This window comes from Triturus cristatus, chromosome 11, assembly GCF_964204655.1.
Source record: "Triturus cristatus chromosome 11, aTriCri1.1, whole genome shotgun sequence".
In the NCBI taxonomy this organism is placed as follows: domain Eukaryota; kingdom Metazoa; phylum Chordata; class Amphibia; order Caudata; family Salamandridae; genus Triturus; species Triturus cristatus.
Genome location: NC_140594.1, coordinates 1,159,657,650 through 1,159,675,546, shown reverse-complemented (window position 1 = coordinate 1,159,675,546; position 17,897 = coordinate 1,159,657,650). Strand labels below are relative to the sequence as shown.

At 52.0% G+C, this 17,897-nt stretch overlaps 1 protein-coding gene across 2 annotated transcripts in view; it reads right to left on the bottom strand.

Annotated features, from left to right (window-relative positions):
* The window catches only part of LOC146788635 (putative cation-transporting ATPase 13A4), a 348,080-nt gene that overhangs the window by 222,732 nt on the left and 107,451 nt on the right, over nucleotides 1–17,897 (bottom strand). For both annotated transcript variants that reach the window (XM_085635825.1, XM_085635826.1), the window contains exon 10: nucleotides 8,929–9,099. In XM_085635825.1, coding sequence (XP_085491951.1) covers nucleotides 8,929–9,099 — 171 coding nt within the window. The remainder of the gene's footprint in view (nucleotides 1–8,928; nucleotides 9,100–17,897) is intronic.

Below are 17,897 nucleotides of genomic sequence, written 5' to 3'. Positions count from 1 at the left end.
ACTCCGAGGCATCGGTCTGCACCACGAACTCCTTGCTGTAGTCAGGGGCCTGCAGCACAGGGGCAGCACACATCGCCGTTTTGAGTGTCTCGAAGGCGGTCTGGCAGCGGGGTGTCCAGTGCACCGTCTTGGGCTGCTTCTTGGAAGTGAGCTCCGTGAGAGGCCCCACAATGCTCCCATAGTTTTTGATGAACCGCCGGTAGTAGCCCGTGAGGCCCAAGAAGGCCCGGACAGCTGCTTGGGTGGCGGGGGGCTCCCAGGCCCGGATGGCATCAACTTTCAACTGGAGGGGAGCCACCTGGCCGCTCCCCACTTGATGGCCCAGATAGGTCACAGATCCTTGGCCGATCTGGCATTTGCTGGCTTTTATCGTGAGCCCGGCCCTTTGGAGGGTGGCCAGGACTTCCTTGAGGTGCCCCAGGTGCTCGGCCCAGTGGCTGCTGAACACTGCAATATCGTCCAAGTAGGCGGCGCTGAAGGCTTCCAGCCCGGCCAGGACCTTGTTCACCAGTCTCTGGAAGGTCGCCGGGGCATTCTTCATGCCGAAGGGCATCACCCGAAAGTGGTAGTGCCCATCGGGGGTGGAGAAAGCGGAGCGCTCACGGGCGCCGGGGTGAGCCTGATTTGCCAGTACCCGGCGGTGAGGTCAAAAGTGCTCAGGTAGCGGGCTGCTCATAGGCGGTCGATCAGTTTGTCTGCCCGCGGCAGGGGATGGGCATCGGTCTTGGTAACGGCATTCAGCCCCCGGTAGTCTACACAAAATCTGAGTTCCGGGGAGGTGCCTGGGGCGGCAGCCTTTGGCACCAGGTCCACGGGGCTGGCCCACGGGCTGTCGGGCGGTTCGATGACTCCGAGGGCGAGCATTTTAGAAACCTCGGCTTGGATGCCGGCTCGCACTCAGTCGGGAACCCTGTAGGCGCGGTGCCGCACGGGGGGCTGTCCCCGGTGTCAACGTCGTGAACGCACCAGGGAGTCACCCCGGGGGTGAGGGAGAAGAGGGCAGCGAAGGGTTGCAGCAGCCGCTGGCAGTTATGGCGCTGTTCCGAGGTCAGGGTGGTGGAGAGTCTGACGCCCTCCACAGAGCCGTCTTGGTCGGAGGACCCCAGGGAGTCGGGTAGGGGCTCGGAGTCGCTTTCGCCCCCATCGTCGGTAGCCAGCAGCAGGCTTAGTTCTGTTCGGGCAAAGTGGGGCTTGAGCCGGTTTGCGTGTAGAACCTGGAGGGGGTTCCTTGGTCACTCCATGTTGACCAGGTAGGTGACGGGGCTCTTCTTCTCCACCACCTTGAAGGGCCCGGTCCATTTGTCCTGAAGGGCGCAGGGGTCCACGGGCGACATGACCCAGACTTGCTGGCCTGGCTCGAACTCAATAGACGAGGCATTTTGATCAAACCAGCGTTTCATGTCCTCTTGGCTGGCCTCGAGGTTGGCCTCGGCCAGTTCCCGGAACTTCCGAGTCTGGTTCCGCAGGGTCAGGAGGTACCTGTAGACATCGGGGGGGCATCTTGGATGTTCGTCTCCCAGCCCTCCTTGACCAGGCTGAGGGGGCCCTCGGACCGGGTGCCCGTACAAGAGTTCAAAGGGGCTGAAGCCCAGGGGTTTCTGCGGGACCTCCCGATAGGCGAACAGGAGGCAGGGCAGCAGGACATCCCATTTCCGCCTCAGGGGCTCTTTCAGGCCCTTGATCATCCCCTTCAACGTTCTGTTGAACTGCTCGACCAGTCCGTTCCCCTGGGGGTGGTAAGGGGTAGTGAATTTGTAGGTGACCCCGCATTGCTGCCATAGGGACCGCATGTACTTGGATATGAAGTTTGTACCCCGGTCGCTCACCACTTCCCGGGGGAACCCTACTCTTGAGGAGATTGCAATCAGGGCCCGGCCCACCACGGGGGCTGTCACAGTTTGGAGAGGGATGGCCTCCGGGTATCGGGTGGCGTGGTCAATGAGAACGAGGATGAAGCGGTGGCCCAGGGCGGTTCGGGGGTCCAGGGGTCCCACGATGTCGATCCCTACCCGTTCGAACGGGGTGTGGACGGCTGGGAAGGGCTGGAGAGGGGCCTTGACTCGTCCTCCAGTCTTCCCGCTGGCTTGGCAGGTCTGGCAGGACCGGCAGTGGTTGTCCACGTCCCTCCGCATTCGGGGCCAGTAGAAGTGGGTCACCAGGCGGCTGTAGGTTTTGGTTCGCCCCAGGTGCCCGGCGAGGGGCACATCATGTGCCAGGTTCAGGAGGAAATCCCGGAATTGGAGGGGGACCACCAACACTCGACCGGCCCCCAGCTCTGCGATCTTCTGCTCGCTATAAAGTAGGTCATCGTCCCAATAGACCCAGTGGGTTCCGTTGGGTCCCCCGTGGCCTGTGCGGCCGCCTGTCGTCGGGCCCCTTCGAGGGAGGGGCAGGTTTTCTGTTCCTGCTGGAATTGTTCTCTGGTGGGGCCCCCGTCGTGGTGCCATTGGGCAAGTTCGGGGAGTTCGTTGAGGGAGGCGACCTCGTCCGGGGGAAGTTCGGTTGGCCCGGCATCCTCGTCGGGTTCCTCCTCGACGGAGGGAGGTGGTGGCACGGGACCCTCCGGTTCGACGGGGGTCGCTGCCGTGGTTTGTTGGACGGTCATGGACCGGGTGGTGGCGCAGGCCCATTCGGGCAGTCCCAGCATCCCTAGATGCTCCCGGCGCTCCAGCTGGGCCCAGGGGGAACTCTCCAGGTCGTTCCCCAGGAGGCAGTCCACCGTAGCGTCGTCGCGGACGGTTACCTTCAGCATGCCCGTCACTCCTCCCCACTCGAAGGGAATCCGGGCCATCCGGCACATGCTCTCGTTGTTGTCGGCCGTCCGGACGGGGCACAGTACATGCGGCAGGATCTGTTCGGGGGTCACCAGGTGGCAGCGGACAGCGGTCACACTGGCCCCAGTGTCACGGAGGGCTTCGGCCCGTCGCCCATTAATGGTGACCCACTGCTGGTACTTCTGGGTGTTGCTCGGGATGGGTGTTCGGGGCACCATTTCTCGGCTGCCCAGGCATACTAGGGACATGGCAGCCGGTTCCCACTCGGGGGACCCGGCGTCTGGGTTTTCTTCCTCTTCCTTTCCCCCAGGGCTGCGGCGGTCAACTGTCGGGGAGGGGGCCCAGTGGTCCCGCTTCGTCTGTTCACGGGGCAGGTTGGGTCGCTGGCATAATGGCCTGGTTGTTGGCAGCCGTAGCAGGTTACCGTTGGCCAGGGTCCGGGTCTGGCGGGGGTTGTCCCCCTTCGGGCCAGGGTCGGGGACGTGTGGTTTGCGGGCGGCCCCCGAGGTGGACTCCGGGGCGGCCCGGCTGGGAATTCTCGATTCCGGTTTGACCCTCCTCCTCCGCCGCGCTGGCGAGGTGGTCCTGTGGCGCTTCGCTGGTAATCCCCCATCGAGTTCCGGGGGACCCGGGTGTTCACCCACCGATCGGCTTCGGCGGCGAGCTTCCGTGGCTCGGTCAGCTTGCTGTCGAGGAGGTGCTGCCTTAGCTCGACGAAGCAGTTGTTGGAGAGGTGCTCCCAGACAATAAGGTCGAACAGCTGCTCGTAGGAGGTAACCTTGCTGCCCTTTATCCATCCTTCCAGGGCTCTGCTAAAAAAGTCTACGTATTCCACCCAAGTGGTACCGGGGAGTTTCTTGCAGTCCCGGAAGAGCTGGCGGTACATTTCTGCGGATAGGCCGTAGCGGGTGAGCAGGGACTCTTTCATGTGGTCGTACGAGGTCATTACGTCGTCCGGGAGCTGCAGCAGGGTGTCTCGACCTTCGCTGAGGAACCGCCCCCATAGGCCGGCACCCCAATCCTTCCGGGGTACCCGATGGGAGGTCATGGCCACTTCGTATGCTTTGAACCATTGCTGGATGTCGTCGTTCTTGTAGTATTCTTTGACGACATCCTTGGCAATATGGACTTTTGCCTCGGTTAGCGGAGGAGTGTCCCAGACTCCGGGGGTGCCGGTCTCCCCCGTTTTGGACTTAAGTTCAAGTTCCTTGAGGCTCCGTTCGTGATCGAGGGTTAGCCTTTTCTCCTCTAGTTCTCTGTGCCGCTTCTTCTCCTCGATCTCTTCTTGCAACCGTAGTTGCTCTAGGGCCAATTTCTTTTCGGCCAGCAGGAGTTCGCCGTCCAGCCGGAGTCGTGCGAGTTCTAACTCATGGGTCCGGACCCTCTCCCGTTCTCGTATTTCTTCTGAGGATAGGCCGGCTTCCGTGTTGTTTCTTCCCCCATTTGCCGGGGCCGTGGTCGGTTGTAGGGTTACGTCTAGGGCCGATGTCCCATCACCTTGGGGTGAAGTGGCTTCGGACTCTGCCCAGGCTCTTAGGGCTTTTTGCATGTCCTCTTTTGTGCCCAATCCGGTGGTCGAAATACCTTTGTCCTTACAGAACTGTTTCAGTTCCTTGTGGGTATATTCTTCCAACCGTTCTTGATGGAACTCTGCGGTCGCGGTGGTCTCTTGGTTGCTCATGGCTATTTCTCGTCTGGTTAGGTAGTGGGCGAGTTACTCGCTTGTACGATTTGCGTCTGGCTCGGATCCCGTCGCTGGCCACCAAATGTTGGGGGGCGGACCGCCGGGGAGTCAGGGGGACCACCCCGGGGTGCCTTCTCATCGCAAGGAAGTAGCCGAGCGCCGCTGAGAAGCCTTCTAGGAGAGGTCCTTCTCCTATGATCGTACTAGCTCAGTAACACCACCACACAGGACTCGATATTGGTTTCACGTATGTACACTTTTAACAGTAATAGCAGGTTTCTTGAGCAATATTTACAGGAGGATCGAGGGATCCCAAAGAGTCTCAATGTCTTAGTAGGGACGGGGTAGCGGGACAGTCTCAGTACCAGCCTGGTACGGGGATACTCTGCGCCAGGTCTTGAGCCTCAAGCTGAGGGGGGCTCCGGGAGCCGGAGCGTCAGGTGCCGGGCACAGGGCGGCTCGGAGGGGTCGAGCCGCGACGGAGTCTGCAGGGCTCGGAGGGTAGTCCAGCTTAGGTCGAGCTGCGACAAGGTCAGCAGGGCTCTGATGGTAGTTCAGCTTAGGTCGAGCCGCGACGAGGTCAGCAGGGCTCTGATGGTAGTTCAGCTTAGGTCAAGCCGCGACGAGGTCAGCAGGGCTCTGATGGTAGTTCAGCGAGGACGGGCCACGACGGCGTCAGCAGGGCCCCGATGTTCCGTGAGGATCTTACTCTCAGCAAGGTGGAGCCGTGACGCAGTCAGCAGGGCTCAGAGTACAGTTCCAGGATGAGTCTTTCTCCGTAGGGTCAGCCGCGATCCGATCAGCAGGGCTCTTGATTCCGGGATACAACTGCCGTCAGGTTGCGGGGTTGCCCCAGATATAGGTCTGGAGCCTTTTGATGTCCGAACCCTTGAGCCTGGGGGGGGCGGAGAGGCCGGGCTGGGAGAGGCCAGACGCCCAGCAGGAGAGGCGCCAGGCCCAGGGAAGCTGGAGGGCGATCGCACCTAGGTGTTGAGGGACGGTTGGGGGTCCCATCGATACTCCCCTCCTCCAGGAGCGGTGGAGTGGCCATGTGGTGCCCCCTGGCCGGATCTAGGTGCCTCGATTTGGGGGCTTCGCTGGGGCCGAGGCCGGGGTGAGCCGGGTTGCGTAGGCTGGTGCGGGGAATCACGTACAATCCAAAAGGGGGGGCCCCGAGGTGAAGGGGTCCTCGTGCGGCCTGGAGAGGGGGGTCAGGACCACGCCACGAGGCTGGTTCCAACACCCACTGTATCGCTGACAAAAAGGCGAGCACATTCTGGGAGATCCTTTTTTGAGGCAACCAGTGAATAAAGGGAATTTATACTTGGTCCCGTAAGACTCTGATTCAGTCGCCTCCCCATTTTCCAAACTTTCATAAACAGATGAGGATGACCTTGGGGATTCTGCAGAATCAGAACTATAAGCGGTTGTTGTTTCTCTCATTTGAGATTCATTAGGATTCCCTTACTTTGATCTGGAAATAATGACCCATCCCAGATTGGAAGAATGGATTCTTGCTCCCTTCATTTCAAAGTTTATAGTGCATCAGATTATGATGCAATGGATAAAACTAATAAGGATAAGCTTAGGGTGGAATGTGCGAGACCTATTATTCTTCACAAGTTGGCGGTTGAGGTTGACTCTATTACTGCAGGCATTTGTCTAAAAAAGGCAAGGATCCTAGGAAAGGGATCAACAGGGCCAGTGGAGTGCGCCAAGATAAACCTTCAGACATTTTGTGACCATTAACCCAGATAATGGAAATAACAGAAAATGCATCAGTTACTAAAGCCCAGTTGAATTTACCTATCCTTAGAGGTTGGAGCCAACGGGCCATATGTATGTTGGGTAATGTCAATGCAGAATTGCAACTGAAAGAAGAAAGACTCTTAATGAGAATTGACCCTAAGTTGGCAGACACAGTAGAAAAAACGTTGGGCACAGATTCTGTCGGTCATTTGTTTGGTGACCGTTTTGTAAAGGATATATCTCTATCTACATTCAAGCATTTACTTCTCCATCCAAACCCAGCAAAGTGTGAGAAATGTGTTTGCCCCTCATGTTTTTGGAAAGGCCTATTGTGGCAGAGATCACTCACCGAGCCTCCAGCACAGTGCTCGTACCATCCGACTTTACGCTAACAGAGGAGCACACAGTGCTCGTACCATCCGACTTATGCTAACAGAGGAGCACACAGTTCTCATACCATCTGACTTATGCTAACAGAGGAGCACACAGTGCTCGTACCATCTGACTTATGCTAACAGAGGAGCACACAGTGCTCATACCATCTGACTTATGCTAACAGAGGAGCACACAGTGCTCGTACCATCTGACTTATGCTAACAGAGGAGCACACAGTGCTCGTACCATCCGACTTATGCTAACAGAGGAGCAAACAGTGCTCGTACCATCTGACTTATGCTAACAGAGGAGCACACAGTGCTCGTACCATCCGACTTATGCTAACAGAGGAGCACACAGTGCTCGTACCATCTGACTTATGCTAACAGAGGAGCACACAGTACTCGTACCATCTGACTTATGATAACAGAGGAGCACACAGTGCTCGTACCATCTGACTTATGCTAACAGAGGAGCACACAGTGCTCGTACCATCCGACTTATGCTAACAGAGGAGCAAACAGTGATCGTACCATCTGACTTTATGCTGACAGCGGACCGTGCAGGGCTCATGCCATCTGACTTATGCTAACAGAGGAGCGTGCAGTGCTCTTACCTTCTGACTTATGCTAACAGAGGAGCACACAGCGTACCATCCGACTTTATGCTAACAGAGGAGCACACAGTGCTCGTACCATCCGACTTATGCTAACAGAGGAGCACACAGTGCTCGTACCATCTGACTTATGCTAACAGAGGAGCACACAGCGTACCATCCGACTTATGCTAACAGAGGAGCGTGCAGTGCTCTTACCTTCTGACTTATGCTAACAGAGGAGCACACAGCGTACCATCCGACTTTATGCTAACAGAGGAGCACACAATGCTCGTACCATCTGACTTTTGCTAACAGAGGAGCACACATTGCTCTTACCATCTGACTTATGCTAACAGAGGAGCACACATTGCTCGTACCATCCGACTTATGCTAACAGAGGAGCAAACAGTGATCGTACCATCTGACTTTATGCTGACAGCGGACCGTGCAGGGCTCATGCCATCTGACTTATGCTAACAGAGGAGCGTGCAGTGCTCTTACCTTCTGACTTATGCTAACAGAGGAGCACACAGCGTACCATCCGACTTTATGCTAACAGAGGAGCACACAGTGCTCGTACCATCCGACTTATGCTAACAGAGGAGCGTGCAGTGCTCTTACCTTCTGACTTATGCTAACAGAGGAGCACACAGCGTACCATCCGACTTATGCTAACAGAGGAGCGTGCAGTGCTCTTACCTTCTGACTTATGCTAACAGAGGAGCACACAGCGTACCATCCGACTTTATGCTAACAGAGGAGCACACAGTGCTCGTACCATCTGACTTTTGCTAACAGAGGAGCACACATTGCTCTTACCATCTGACTTATGCTAACAGAGGAGCACACATTGCTCGTACCATCCGACTTATGCTAACAGAGGAGCAAACAGTGATCGTACCATCTGACTTTATGCTGACAGCGGACCGTGCAGGGCTCATGCCATCCGACTTATGATAACAGAGGAGCACACAGCGTACCATCCGACTTTATGCTAACAGAGGAGCACACAGTGCTCGTACCATCTGACTTATGCTAACAGAGGAGCACACAGTGCTCGTACCATCTGACTTATGCTAACAGAGGAGCACACAGTGCTCGTACCATCCGACTTATGCTAACAGAGGAGCACACAGCGTACCATCCGACTTATGATAACAGAGGACCGTGCAGGGCTCATGCCATCTGACTTTATGCTAATAGGGGAGCGTGTAGTGCTCTTACCATCCAACTTTCTGCTAACAAAGAAGTGCACTGTGCTGGATTCAGTGACAGGGAAGGATAGGCCCGTCCACTGAATTCTGAATTGTAGTTCTTCTGTTTTCAGATCTTTACATGGCAGGAAGAAAACATGGATCTTCTAGCGGTAGGTCTTTTTGAGATTTGTTCACTAGGATATTCTCCTGATTGCAAAGACAGGATGTCTGCTGCTCTGCAGAGACAGTCATACTCAATATTGTTGTGATTGGCTACTGTGTTGTGAGGCCAGAACACAGCATGAATACTGAGCTTGTCCACTAGTATGCCTCTGTGTTTTTCATCCATGTTGGGTGATTTACTTCTATTACTTTGCTGCTAGACGTTCTGCCCAGTAGACTTTAGTCAATCTTCTCCTCGCGTCTTTAATAGAATCCAAACTTTCCGTTATGTTAGCGTACATAGTTCCATTAATATTCACACTTCCACAATGTTATCAAGAACATTGTTTTTGATTAGCAAAAGAGTGCCTATTGGCTGAGAGGACCCACCGGTTTTCAGCACCACAGCCTTGACAGGGCTCTTTCCCGCAGTCTTGGTCTGTACGACTTCTGTGCCACAGAAAAGGACATGTCTTTTGTAATCAGCCCCACTGTGCTGTATCCAGGGCATGGAGGCGTCAGAAGTAGGCAATGATGTCTTTGTGACTGGGATACTTTCACCTGCAAAAGATCACAGAACATATATTTATATAATTTTGTCTCAAACTGTCAAATATGGCTTGTCTCTCCCCCTACACATATCTTTCCTAGAAAGCAACATCCTTCACAGAAGGACTCATCTTGTAGTGTTGTTTTATGAGACAGTAGGAGAGCCAAAGCTGGCAGGAAAGGAAGCAGGGTTCTGGTGTTGGGTGTTATTTTTGTCACTGCTGTCCTGCCCAGGTTCATATCCCGCTCAGGTTCATATCCCGTCCAGGTTCATGTACTGCCCAGATTCATGCCCCACCCAGTTTCATGTTCCGCCCACCGAGTTTAATATCCTGCCCAGTTTCATGTCCCACCCAGTTTCATGTCACACCCACCCAGTTTCATGTCCTGCCAAGTTTTGTGTCTGGCCCACCCAGTTTCATGTCCCACCCAGTTTCTTGTCCCACCCCAGTTCTTGTCCCACATGGTTTCATGTCCCACCCAGTTTCATGTCCTACTAGTTTCTCAATAAGCAATGAGCACTGTGTTTATTTTGTTAGACACTTTGAAAGTACCTCTCGGTCAAGGAAGGAACAACTTACTAAGGGAATTCAACGGCCCATTAACGAATTGCTCCTTTCACTTCTGGACACTTTGCACACTCATTCACTGCATGTCCATGCAGCCCTGTGGCTCACAAAATAAACACAGGGCTCACTGTCTGACTAACTGTAGGGCACAAAATGAAGATGACTGACTATGTGTTGAGTACATCTAAATATGTCCATCCACCAAGTAATGGTTGCATACTCTTTGTAAACTCAAAAGTGTCCACACACTTAGGCCCTCCTTACAATTTGCGTGGCACCGGTGGAATACAAACTCTGCACCTTGAGTTACCAGTACCATGAGGTAACACTCTGCCAGTACTGAGGAACTTGCATGTTAGATGCATCCATGGAGTGGGAAATAGCTGTGTGGACCTGGTTTCCAAGGTGCAAAACTGCACAGAATCCCCTGTTCTGTTGCAGGGGGCTTGTGGTAAATGCAAGAGAGAAGTCAGTTGCTAGGCATGCATGGAAAGATGGGTTTTGAGAGTGAATAGGGGAAGACAAAAAGATGCCCTGGGTAGGGGGACTGTTTAGACCCACACTTTGTTGATGCACAATCTTGGCAGGGGCAGAGGCATGGCTGATCTTCTAGCAAAAGCCTCAAGTGATTTTATAAGCTGTGTTGTAGAGCAGTGTGCCTGCTGTACAGCTTGATGAAAAGTTATAATAAAAATGTGTTAAAAGCATTTTTGTTACATTAAATATACACCCAAGAAAACATTATGTACAACTGAATGACCCTATTTAAAACAAAAATGAACATACAAAATATCTTCTAGTTTTTTTGTCCTTGTAATGCTAGCAACGTGCTTCTGCCTGTTCTAATGCTGGTTTATTATAGTTGGTTTTTTTTCGGTATTGGACATAAACAACGAGATGGTGAGGTTGTGAAAAGGTACCTGAATTGCAACACTAGCAGCAGACGGAGACTAGGGGGAATCAACAGATGCCAGATTCTGAAGGGAGACTGAAGTGGTGCTGAGTGATGCTGAGTGATGCTGAGGTGGTGGTGTGCTTGTACGGAGGTGATGCTGAGTGACACTGACGTGATACTGAGGTGGTGCTGAGTTATGCAGTGGTGCTGAGTCAAGCTGAGGTGGTGCTCAGTGGTGCTGAGCTGCTGCTCAGGAGGTGCTGAGTGATGCGGAGGTTGTGCTGTGCTGATGCTGACGTGGTGCTGCATTGGTGCTGAACTGCTGCTGAGGTGGAGCTGCAGTGGTGATGGTGTACTAATGTGGTGGTGCACTGATGAGGAGGTGGTGTGCTGATACTGAGATGGTGCTGTGCTGATGTTGTGGTGGTGCTGCACTAGTGGTGGTGCACTGATGAGGAGGTGGTATGCTGGTACTGAGATGGTGCTGTGCTGATGTTGAGGTGGTGCTGCACTGGTGCTACACTTGTACTGTACTAGTGCTGCTCTGGTGCTGAGGTGGCGCTACACTGGTGCTGAGTTGGTACATTGATGAGGAGGTGGTGCTGTGCTGATGCTGAGATGGTGCTGTGGTGGTGCTGTGCTGATGCTGAAGGCGGTGCTGAGATATGCTGAGGTGGTGGTGCTGCGCTGGTGCTGAGTGATGCTGAGTTGGTGCTGATGCTGAGAAGGTGCTGTGGTGGTGCTGAGGTGGTGCTGCACTGGTGCTGAGTTGGTGGTGGTGCACTGATGAGGTACTGATGTGCTTGGTTGGAGGTGCTGCTCAGGTGATGCTGAGTGATGCTGAGGTGGTGCTGAGTGAGGCATTGGTGGTGCTCAGGTGGTGCTGTGCTGGTATAATACATGGGTAAGCCTCCCTATTCAATGTTTGCCAGAGATTTCAAAGCGCTTACTCTAAAAAAGGGTCTTCATTGTGGATTATTTCCCATAATTCACAGTGCTTCTTTAGCTCCCCTATACAAATTAAAAAGGCAAATTGTTGGTTTGCCCGGCATTTCTTCTTTCTGAATGAATTCTCCCTAGTATGAACACAGTAAACACAGAACGGGGGGTCGTCGTCCGATGATCTCAGGACATTTCTTGGTGAATACTGCTTTACGTGGGTAACTTCCTGCTATTGCTGTAGTGGGCTGGGGAAAGGTGTAGTTGGGTATGTATGTGTGTGTGTGTGTGTGTGTGTGTGCGTGTGTGTGTGTGGAGAAAGAGGGAGAGAGAGATGTGTCTTGATAAATCTATTCTATTGTGTCAATGTACTACAAAAGGAAAGTATGTTTTAGAACACGTTTTTAATTACCTTACACATTTTGCATTGAACTTATAATACACCTTTTTGCATAAAACACATTTTAAAAAGTACCACATTGTCCCAAACAAAAACACACATTTCTCAGACAATGACAGACATTAACTGCAGTCTCAGGCAAACAATGAATACTAAACAGAAGATGGACAAAGTTCCAAAGCTTTTTATAGTGGTAAAATTAATTAATATTTCATGTAATATCCAAAATACAGCACAGGTAAGGTGGAATGTGCACTTATATTGCCATCACGAGGTTTAGGTGACATTTATACACCACCCTGCCTTCGGCCACAAGTCTTTTGAGTTTCACCAGAAACCCTCAATGGCAACACAGGCCCATATTACATAGTTACCGGTGATGTACTCTATGTAATATTATAATAATAATAATCCACATTTGTAAAGCGCGAACAATCACGCGCAAGGTCTCTAGGCACTGGGGGCCGTCGGGAAGATTAAGCAAGCGATTGCCCAGAGTCACATGGTGCTGGGCTAATCTGCCGCCGGCGATCGAACCGTGATCCCCAGATTCCAGAGTCACACCTCTTCCCTTCGCCCTGGCCATGGCACCACACCTCTTCCCTTCGCCCTGGCCGTGGCACCACACCTCTTCCCTTCGCCCTGGCCGCGGCGCCACACCTCTTCCCTCCACCCTCGCCGCGGCACCACACCTCTTCCCTTTGCCCTGGCCACGGAGCCACACCTCTTCCCTTCGCCCTCGCCGCGGTGCCACACCTCTTCCCTTCACCCTGGCCACGGCGCCACACCTCTTCCCTTCGCCCTGGCTGTGGCGCCACACCTCTTCCCTTCGCCCTGGCCGCGGTGCCACACCTCTTCCCTTCACCCTGGCCACAGCGCCACACCTCTTCCCTTCGCCCTGGCTGCGACGCCACACCTCTTCCCTTCGCCCTGGCTGCGGTGCCACACCTCTTCCCTTCGCCCTGGCCACGGCGCCACACCTCTTCCCGTACAATCTTGCCATCAAAGTTGTGATGTTATAGAACTCTTGATGCAGTCACCGCAAAATAGTAACCTCAATGTTGCTACTACTACTGTAGTTACAGGTGATGTAGCGGCATACCACCCACTAGCCAGCTCATCTCACCACCAAAGGTGGCAGAACGACTATAAAGGAATGGAATCAGTGTCCTTAAGCAGTCATTGCTAACTGGGCACTGCCCTTAGAAGCTCTTGTCATTTGCAACAGGTATTTTTACACTCTATTTAACCAAGTTATTGGCTTTGCAAACCTGACTCTATAAGGGTTACCAAGTGGAATCCTTTGTGACATGTTACACAATATAAATCAAATAAATAAAAAATAAAGCTCTCCAGTTCAGTTACTGCACCCCCCTGGATCTGGTCATTGGTATTTAAAGGGAGGGTGCTCAAAGAAGACCAGAGAGGATGTAACTTGTGCCATAGTTTAGGTCACAAACCCAGGAGGCTACAGTGTTGCAATACAATAAGCACCCACAAGTATGCTCCCTGGAGGCAATAAACTCTGAGGTTGTGTAGCTCGGAACTGGCCAGTGATGATCAAGATTTGAGCGAGGGCCTCCAACATGGCTGGGAATACATACTTTATGCAAACACTCAGGGGCTGATTCACAGAACTAATCTGAGACAAAATCCTAAACTTACTACTTTTGGTATTCACAGAAGTCATTTAGTAGTAGTAAAGATAGGATTTTGTCTTAAATTTGACTTAAGTTTGACTTAAGTATGACTTTAGTTTGACTTAAGACAGACTTAAGACAGACTTAGGACAGACTTAAGACAAACTTAGGACAGACTTAAGACAGACTTAAGACAAACTTAAGACAAACTTAGGACAGACTTAAGACAGACTTAAGACAAAATCCTAACTTTACTACTACTTCTACTTTGCCTTCTGTGAATACCAAAAGTAGTACGTTTAGGATTTTGTCTCAGATTAGATCTGTGAATCGGGCCCTCACCATTTGGAATTGTCACTAAAAGTGAGTCCTACTCGTATATTCAGGATGTATATTTTTGTGCTTGTTTAATAGAAAAGCGATCGCAAGGACTGAACAGATCGAAACTAATGAAATATATTGATGTACAAACTATCCTAGCTTTGAAAAAGCCCCAGGCCTGCACACCATTGAGGGGCGAAACATATGTTAACAGTACATGGCAAAAAGAAAGCAAAAGAACTGATGTGAGGCAGCCAATACACATGAATTAATAAGCCAAACCAACATAGTGAATGCACAGTATAATTCAGCAAGCGTGACGTAGTCAGAAAAATGTAATCAAGGGTTCTATAACTGACAGATATTTGTTCAGCCCAACCAAAATGGTATACTTAGAAAAAGGTCGGGGCATCAGGGAGAGGGCTGGCAAGATGACCTCCGTTCATGAGGCTCCATCCAGCAGCGGGGGGGGGATATTTATCAAATGCTCCGGACTGCCCTGCCATCTGCAGTTAAAAAGTACCACCAATATGAGGGGCAGTCTCAGCATGCACCTGCTGCTCCTATAAGGGTGACCTTCTAGGGCAAGGATTGGAAGCGTGACTGCAGTTTCACCATTCGTGGCTGGCTCAGACGGTGCGATCAGAGCTGCTGCCGACTTGGGCATGGGGGCCCGAGGAGTGCCGAGCACTGTCGGTGCTTTGGGTGGCAGTGGCTGCATTGCACTGGAAGCAGGCAGACTGAGGCCCAGGCGGAGACGGAGTAAGCCACTGCAATGGGTGAGCGAGACAGCAGTGAGGGCCATGATTCTACCATCGCACATCATGGTTGAGGCACCAGCACACAGTTGGGTACATGCCCTTGGGAGAAGACAAAATATAGACTGGGGGTGCCCACTGGAGACTAAAATATTGAGGTTGGAGACTCCTGGTAATCGCAAGGTGAGGCCCTGCTTCGATACAGCAGAAACGCGGTGAAGAGCGACTGGGCGTCTCTGACCTGTTCGTGCACTCCCATGCAGAGAGCATTGGAACAGGGGGAGAAGGCGGGATCCGTGGACTTATAGACATTAACCAGGGCACACATGTAGCGCTTTGAAGCTATCGCCAGCAGATGGGCAGCCCTGGCAGCCCGCGCCTAAAACTAATGCTTTGCGACAATCTCTAAAGCGACGGCAGGGATAGAGGTCGAAAAGGGTGAAAATGAAGAACAACAGCACCTCAGAGGCCCCAGACAACCACCGCATGACGACGAAACACCGGACGACCCCCACAGCAACGATGTCAGACCCTGCCAGGAACTGGGCAGCGTTGAAAGCCCTGCTACGAGCAATGCAGGAGTCCCTAGACGCCAAACTGGACATTCTAAAGGTCCTTATGGAATCCAGCACTAAAAAACCAAGCATGTTCGTGCGGATGCGAAAAGCACGAAAGTGAAAGCTAATAAGAAAAAACAGAAGGCCTCTGCACGCGCCGCTGCTCGCTCCCGCAAGGTGGATGCACGAGTGTACAAAATGAGCAGACCGATTCCAAAAGGTCATCTCCTAGAGTAGGGCATGCACACTGCGCTAGACTCGACCTAAAAATGACAAAGGACCACATTTAGCCATTGGCAGAGTAGAAACCCCACCTTAAAGCATCAGGGTTCCCACCCCAACAATCTTGAGGATCACTCACCTAACTTAGGGGCTCATTATGATGGTACAAAAATAGGCACCGCTGGGCCAGCGATGGTCATCGTTCCACCATCATCATGAGATTTACCCCCGCCACATTATGATGGTGGTGGGTATTGCAGTGGACGGACTTTCCGTCTGCCGCTTTTCCACTGGTAGCAATCATCACGATTGCCTGGCGGAGCGGTCAGCATGCTCACAATGGCAGTGAAACCTAGCAGGCTCCGCCGGCACAAATATGATGCTGGCCTTTCAGTGGAGGGTGAACCGCCATTGAAACGCTGGCGGAGAATATCTTCAGGGGCCTGATGCGGGCCCCTCTTATGTTGGGGGGTGGTGTGGGTGCACTGTGGGGGTACCCATGGTACCCCCCTACATTTCACTGCACCAGGTGGCAGGCACAGTGTAGTGCCTGCCACGTAGTACAGTGAAATGCACAACATGCTCTTTTTGGCATCGCGGCGGTGCTACTGTCAGCAGCCACCACCTCAATGTTAAAGGTGTGGAATCCGACCGCAGCGGTGGCAGTCCCATCATAATTGTATATGCGGGACCGCCGCACGCATGGGGGTCGGACCCAATCACCGCTACGGTGGCGGGCAGACCAAGTCCGCCCGCCATCGTAATGAGCTCCTTTGGGCCTGATTGTGGGCTTGGTGTACGGGATACTCTGTCACAAATGAGATGGCTATCCTGCACGCCGTATTACAAGTTCCATAGGATATAATGGAATTGTAGTATGGTGGATGGAATTTCCATCATGTTTGTGACGGAGTATCCCATCTGCCAAGACTGTAATCACGCCATTAGACTCAGCTGGCTCTGCTTTCAGTAAACCTCTGTCAAAGAGCTTATCCACCACAGAGGCGTTGGTCAATCCATATCAGACGCACCCCCCTGTTTAGGGCTATCCTCCTGACTTACATTTTTCCATTCAGGACTGTCAGAAAATATATATGGTGGTCCGAACAACAAAAAACACAAATACGCCTGTGAACTGCGAGGTAACTTCCAGCTACTAGTATTTTGTTTATAGAAACAGCACCCATGGCCCTTACCCCCAAGCTGGGGGTTTGTTTTTGAATGATTAAAAAACAGTTTTCTGGCCTCGCCCAAAACAACTTCGCATGACCAAAGCAAACTTCTTTGCATTCTGTGCGAGCACTGCACTGGTGAATGCACAAAAGCAAATGAGATCCCGACACATGGGCGGGGTCTCATGGCGTGTGGGATAAATATCCCTTAAAGGCCCCAGATACACCCTTTGACTATTGCGACCGGCTAGACTTACGCGACCCCACTCTTCGTGGTCAGCCTGAAATTGAACTTAGGTCTCCATGGATTACAACCATGAACTTTATTCTTTTGGGGAATTTTTTTACTTAAAATCTTTAAATATTACATCTGTGGTTCCATAAATCCTATTTTGATTTTTCTTCTTATTTTATTATATGCTTCTCCTTTTTGACTAAATTGTTTTAGAAAGGTTTGCTGCTTCTTTAAAAATACAATCAGGGATAGTAGCTTGATGTCCTCTGCAGGCCACCATCCCAGCGATTACAGCCAATCACAGGCAGCTGTAAATTGTGAACTGCATAATGAATAAGGCAGGTCGTTGGGTGACGCTCTAGAACAAAGGCCAGTTCATAAAATACTATTCCATTCACAGAAAGTCGTCCACGAATTCCAACTGACTGAAATAATAATACATGATTGAGTTGCTGGGGTACCCTCTTCCAAATTGACAATTCACAATAACCATTATGTCTCAAGGCCTGTTCCAAAGCATGGAAACAATTCTGACCCGGACATGTGGAAGACAGTTTTACCTCTCTGCTTAAAGGCGGCGGTAGTCTCCAACTACCTCTACTTGAGGCCCCAGGAATCGATTCAGATTAATCACCTGGACCCCTGTGTATTCTGGGTAGCCATGGGAGATCCTCTCAAGGAAAGGCAATGGTGCCTTGATGCCCCATGCACTGGGTCATCCCTCTGATTCCTCCAGCATCTGTTGGGCCGTTTTTTGGGACATCACTGGGACTTCCCAGGGTTTTCAGTCTCCCCCAGATTTTGTTTCTTCCAAGAAGGCTGGAAGGCAAATCAAGGCTATCAACACCACCCGAGATATTCCCACCACGGCACAGTCACCTCTGTGGTCTAGGAAAGTTGCAACAGGAGGCCCTAATCTGGAAATGGCAGGGTGGGGGTGGGAGTACAGGACTTTATTGCATGCATATCCACCTAAACCCAAGGTGCAGTGAAGCCCTTTAAGGAGAACTCTTTTTCTGTAATCCAGAGCATCACAAACTTAATTTAACCATATTTAAGTCTGTTGTGTGTGAGTGTGGTCCAGTTAAAAATAGATTAAAAG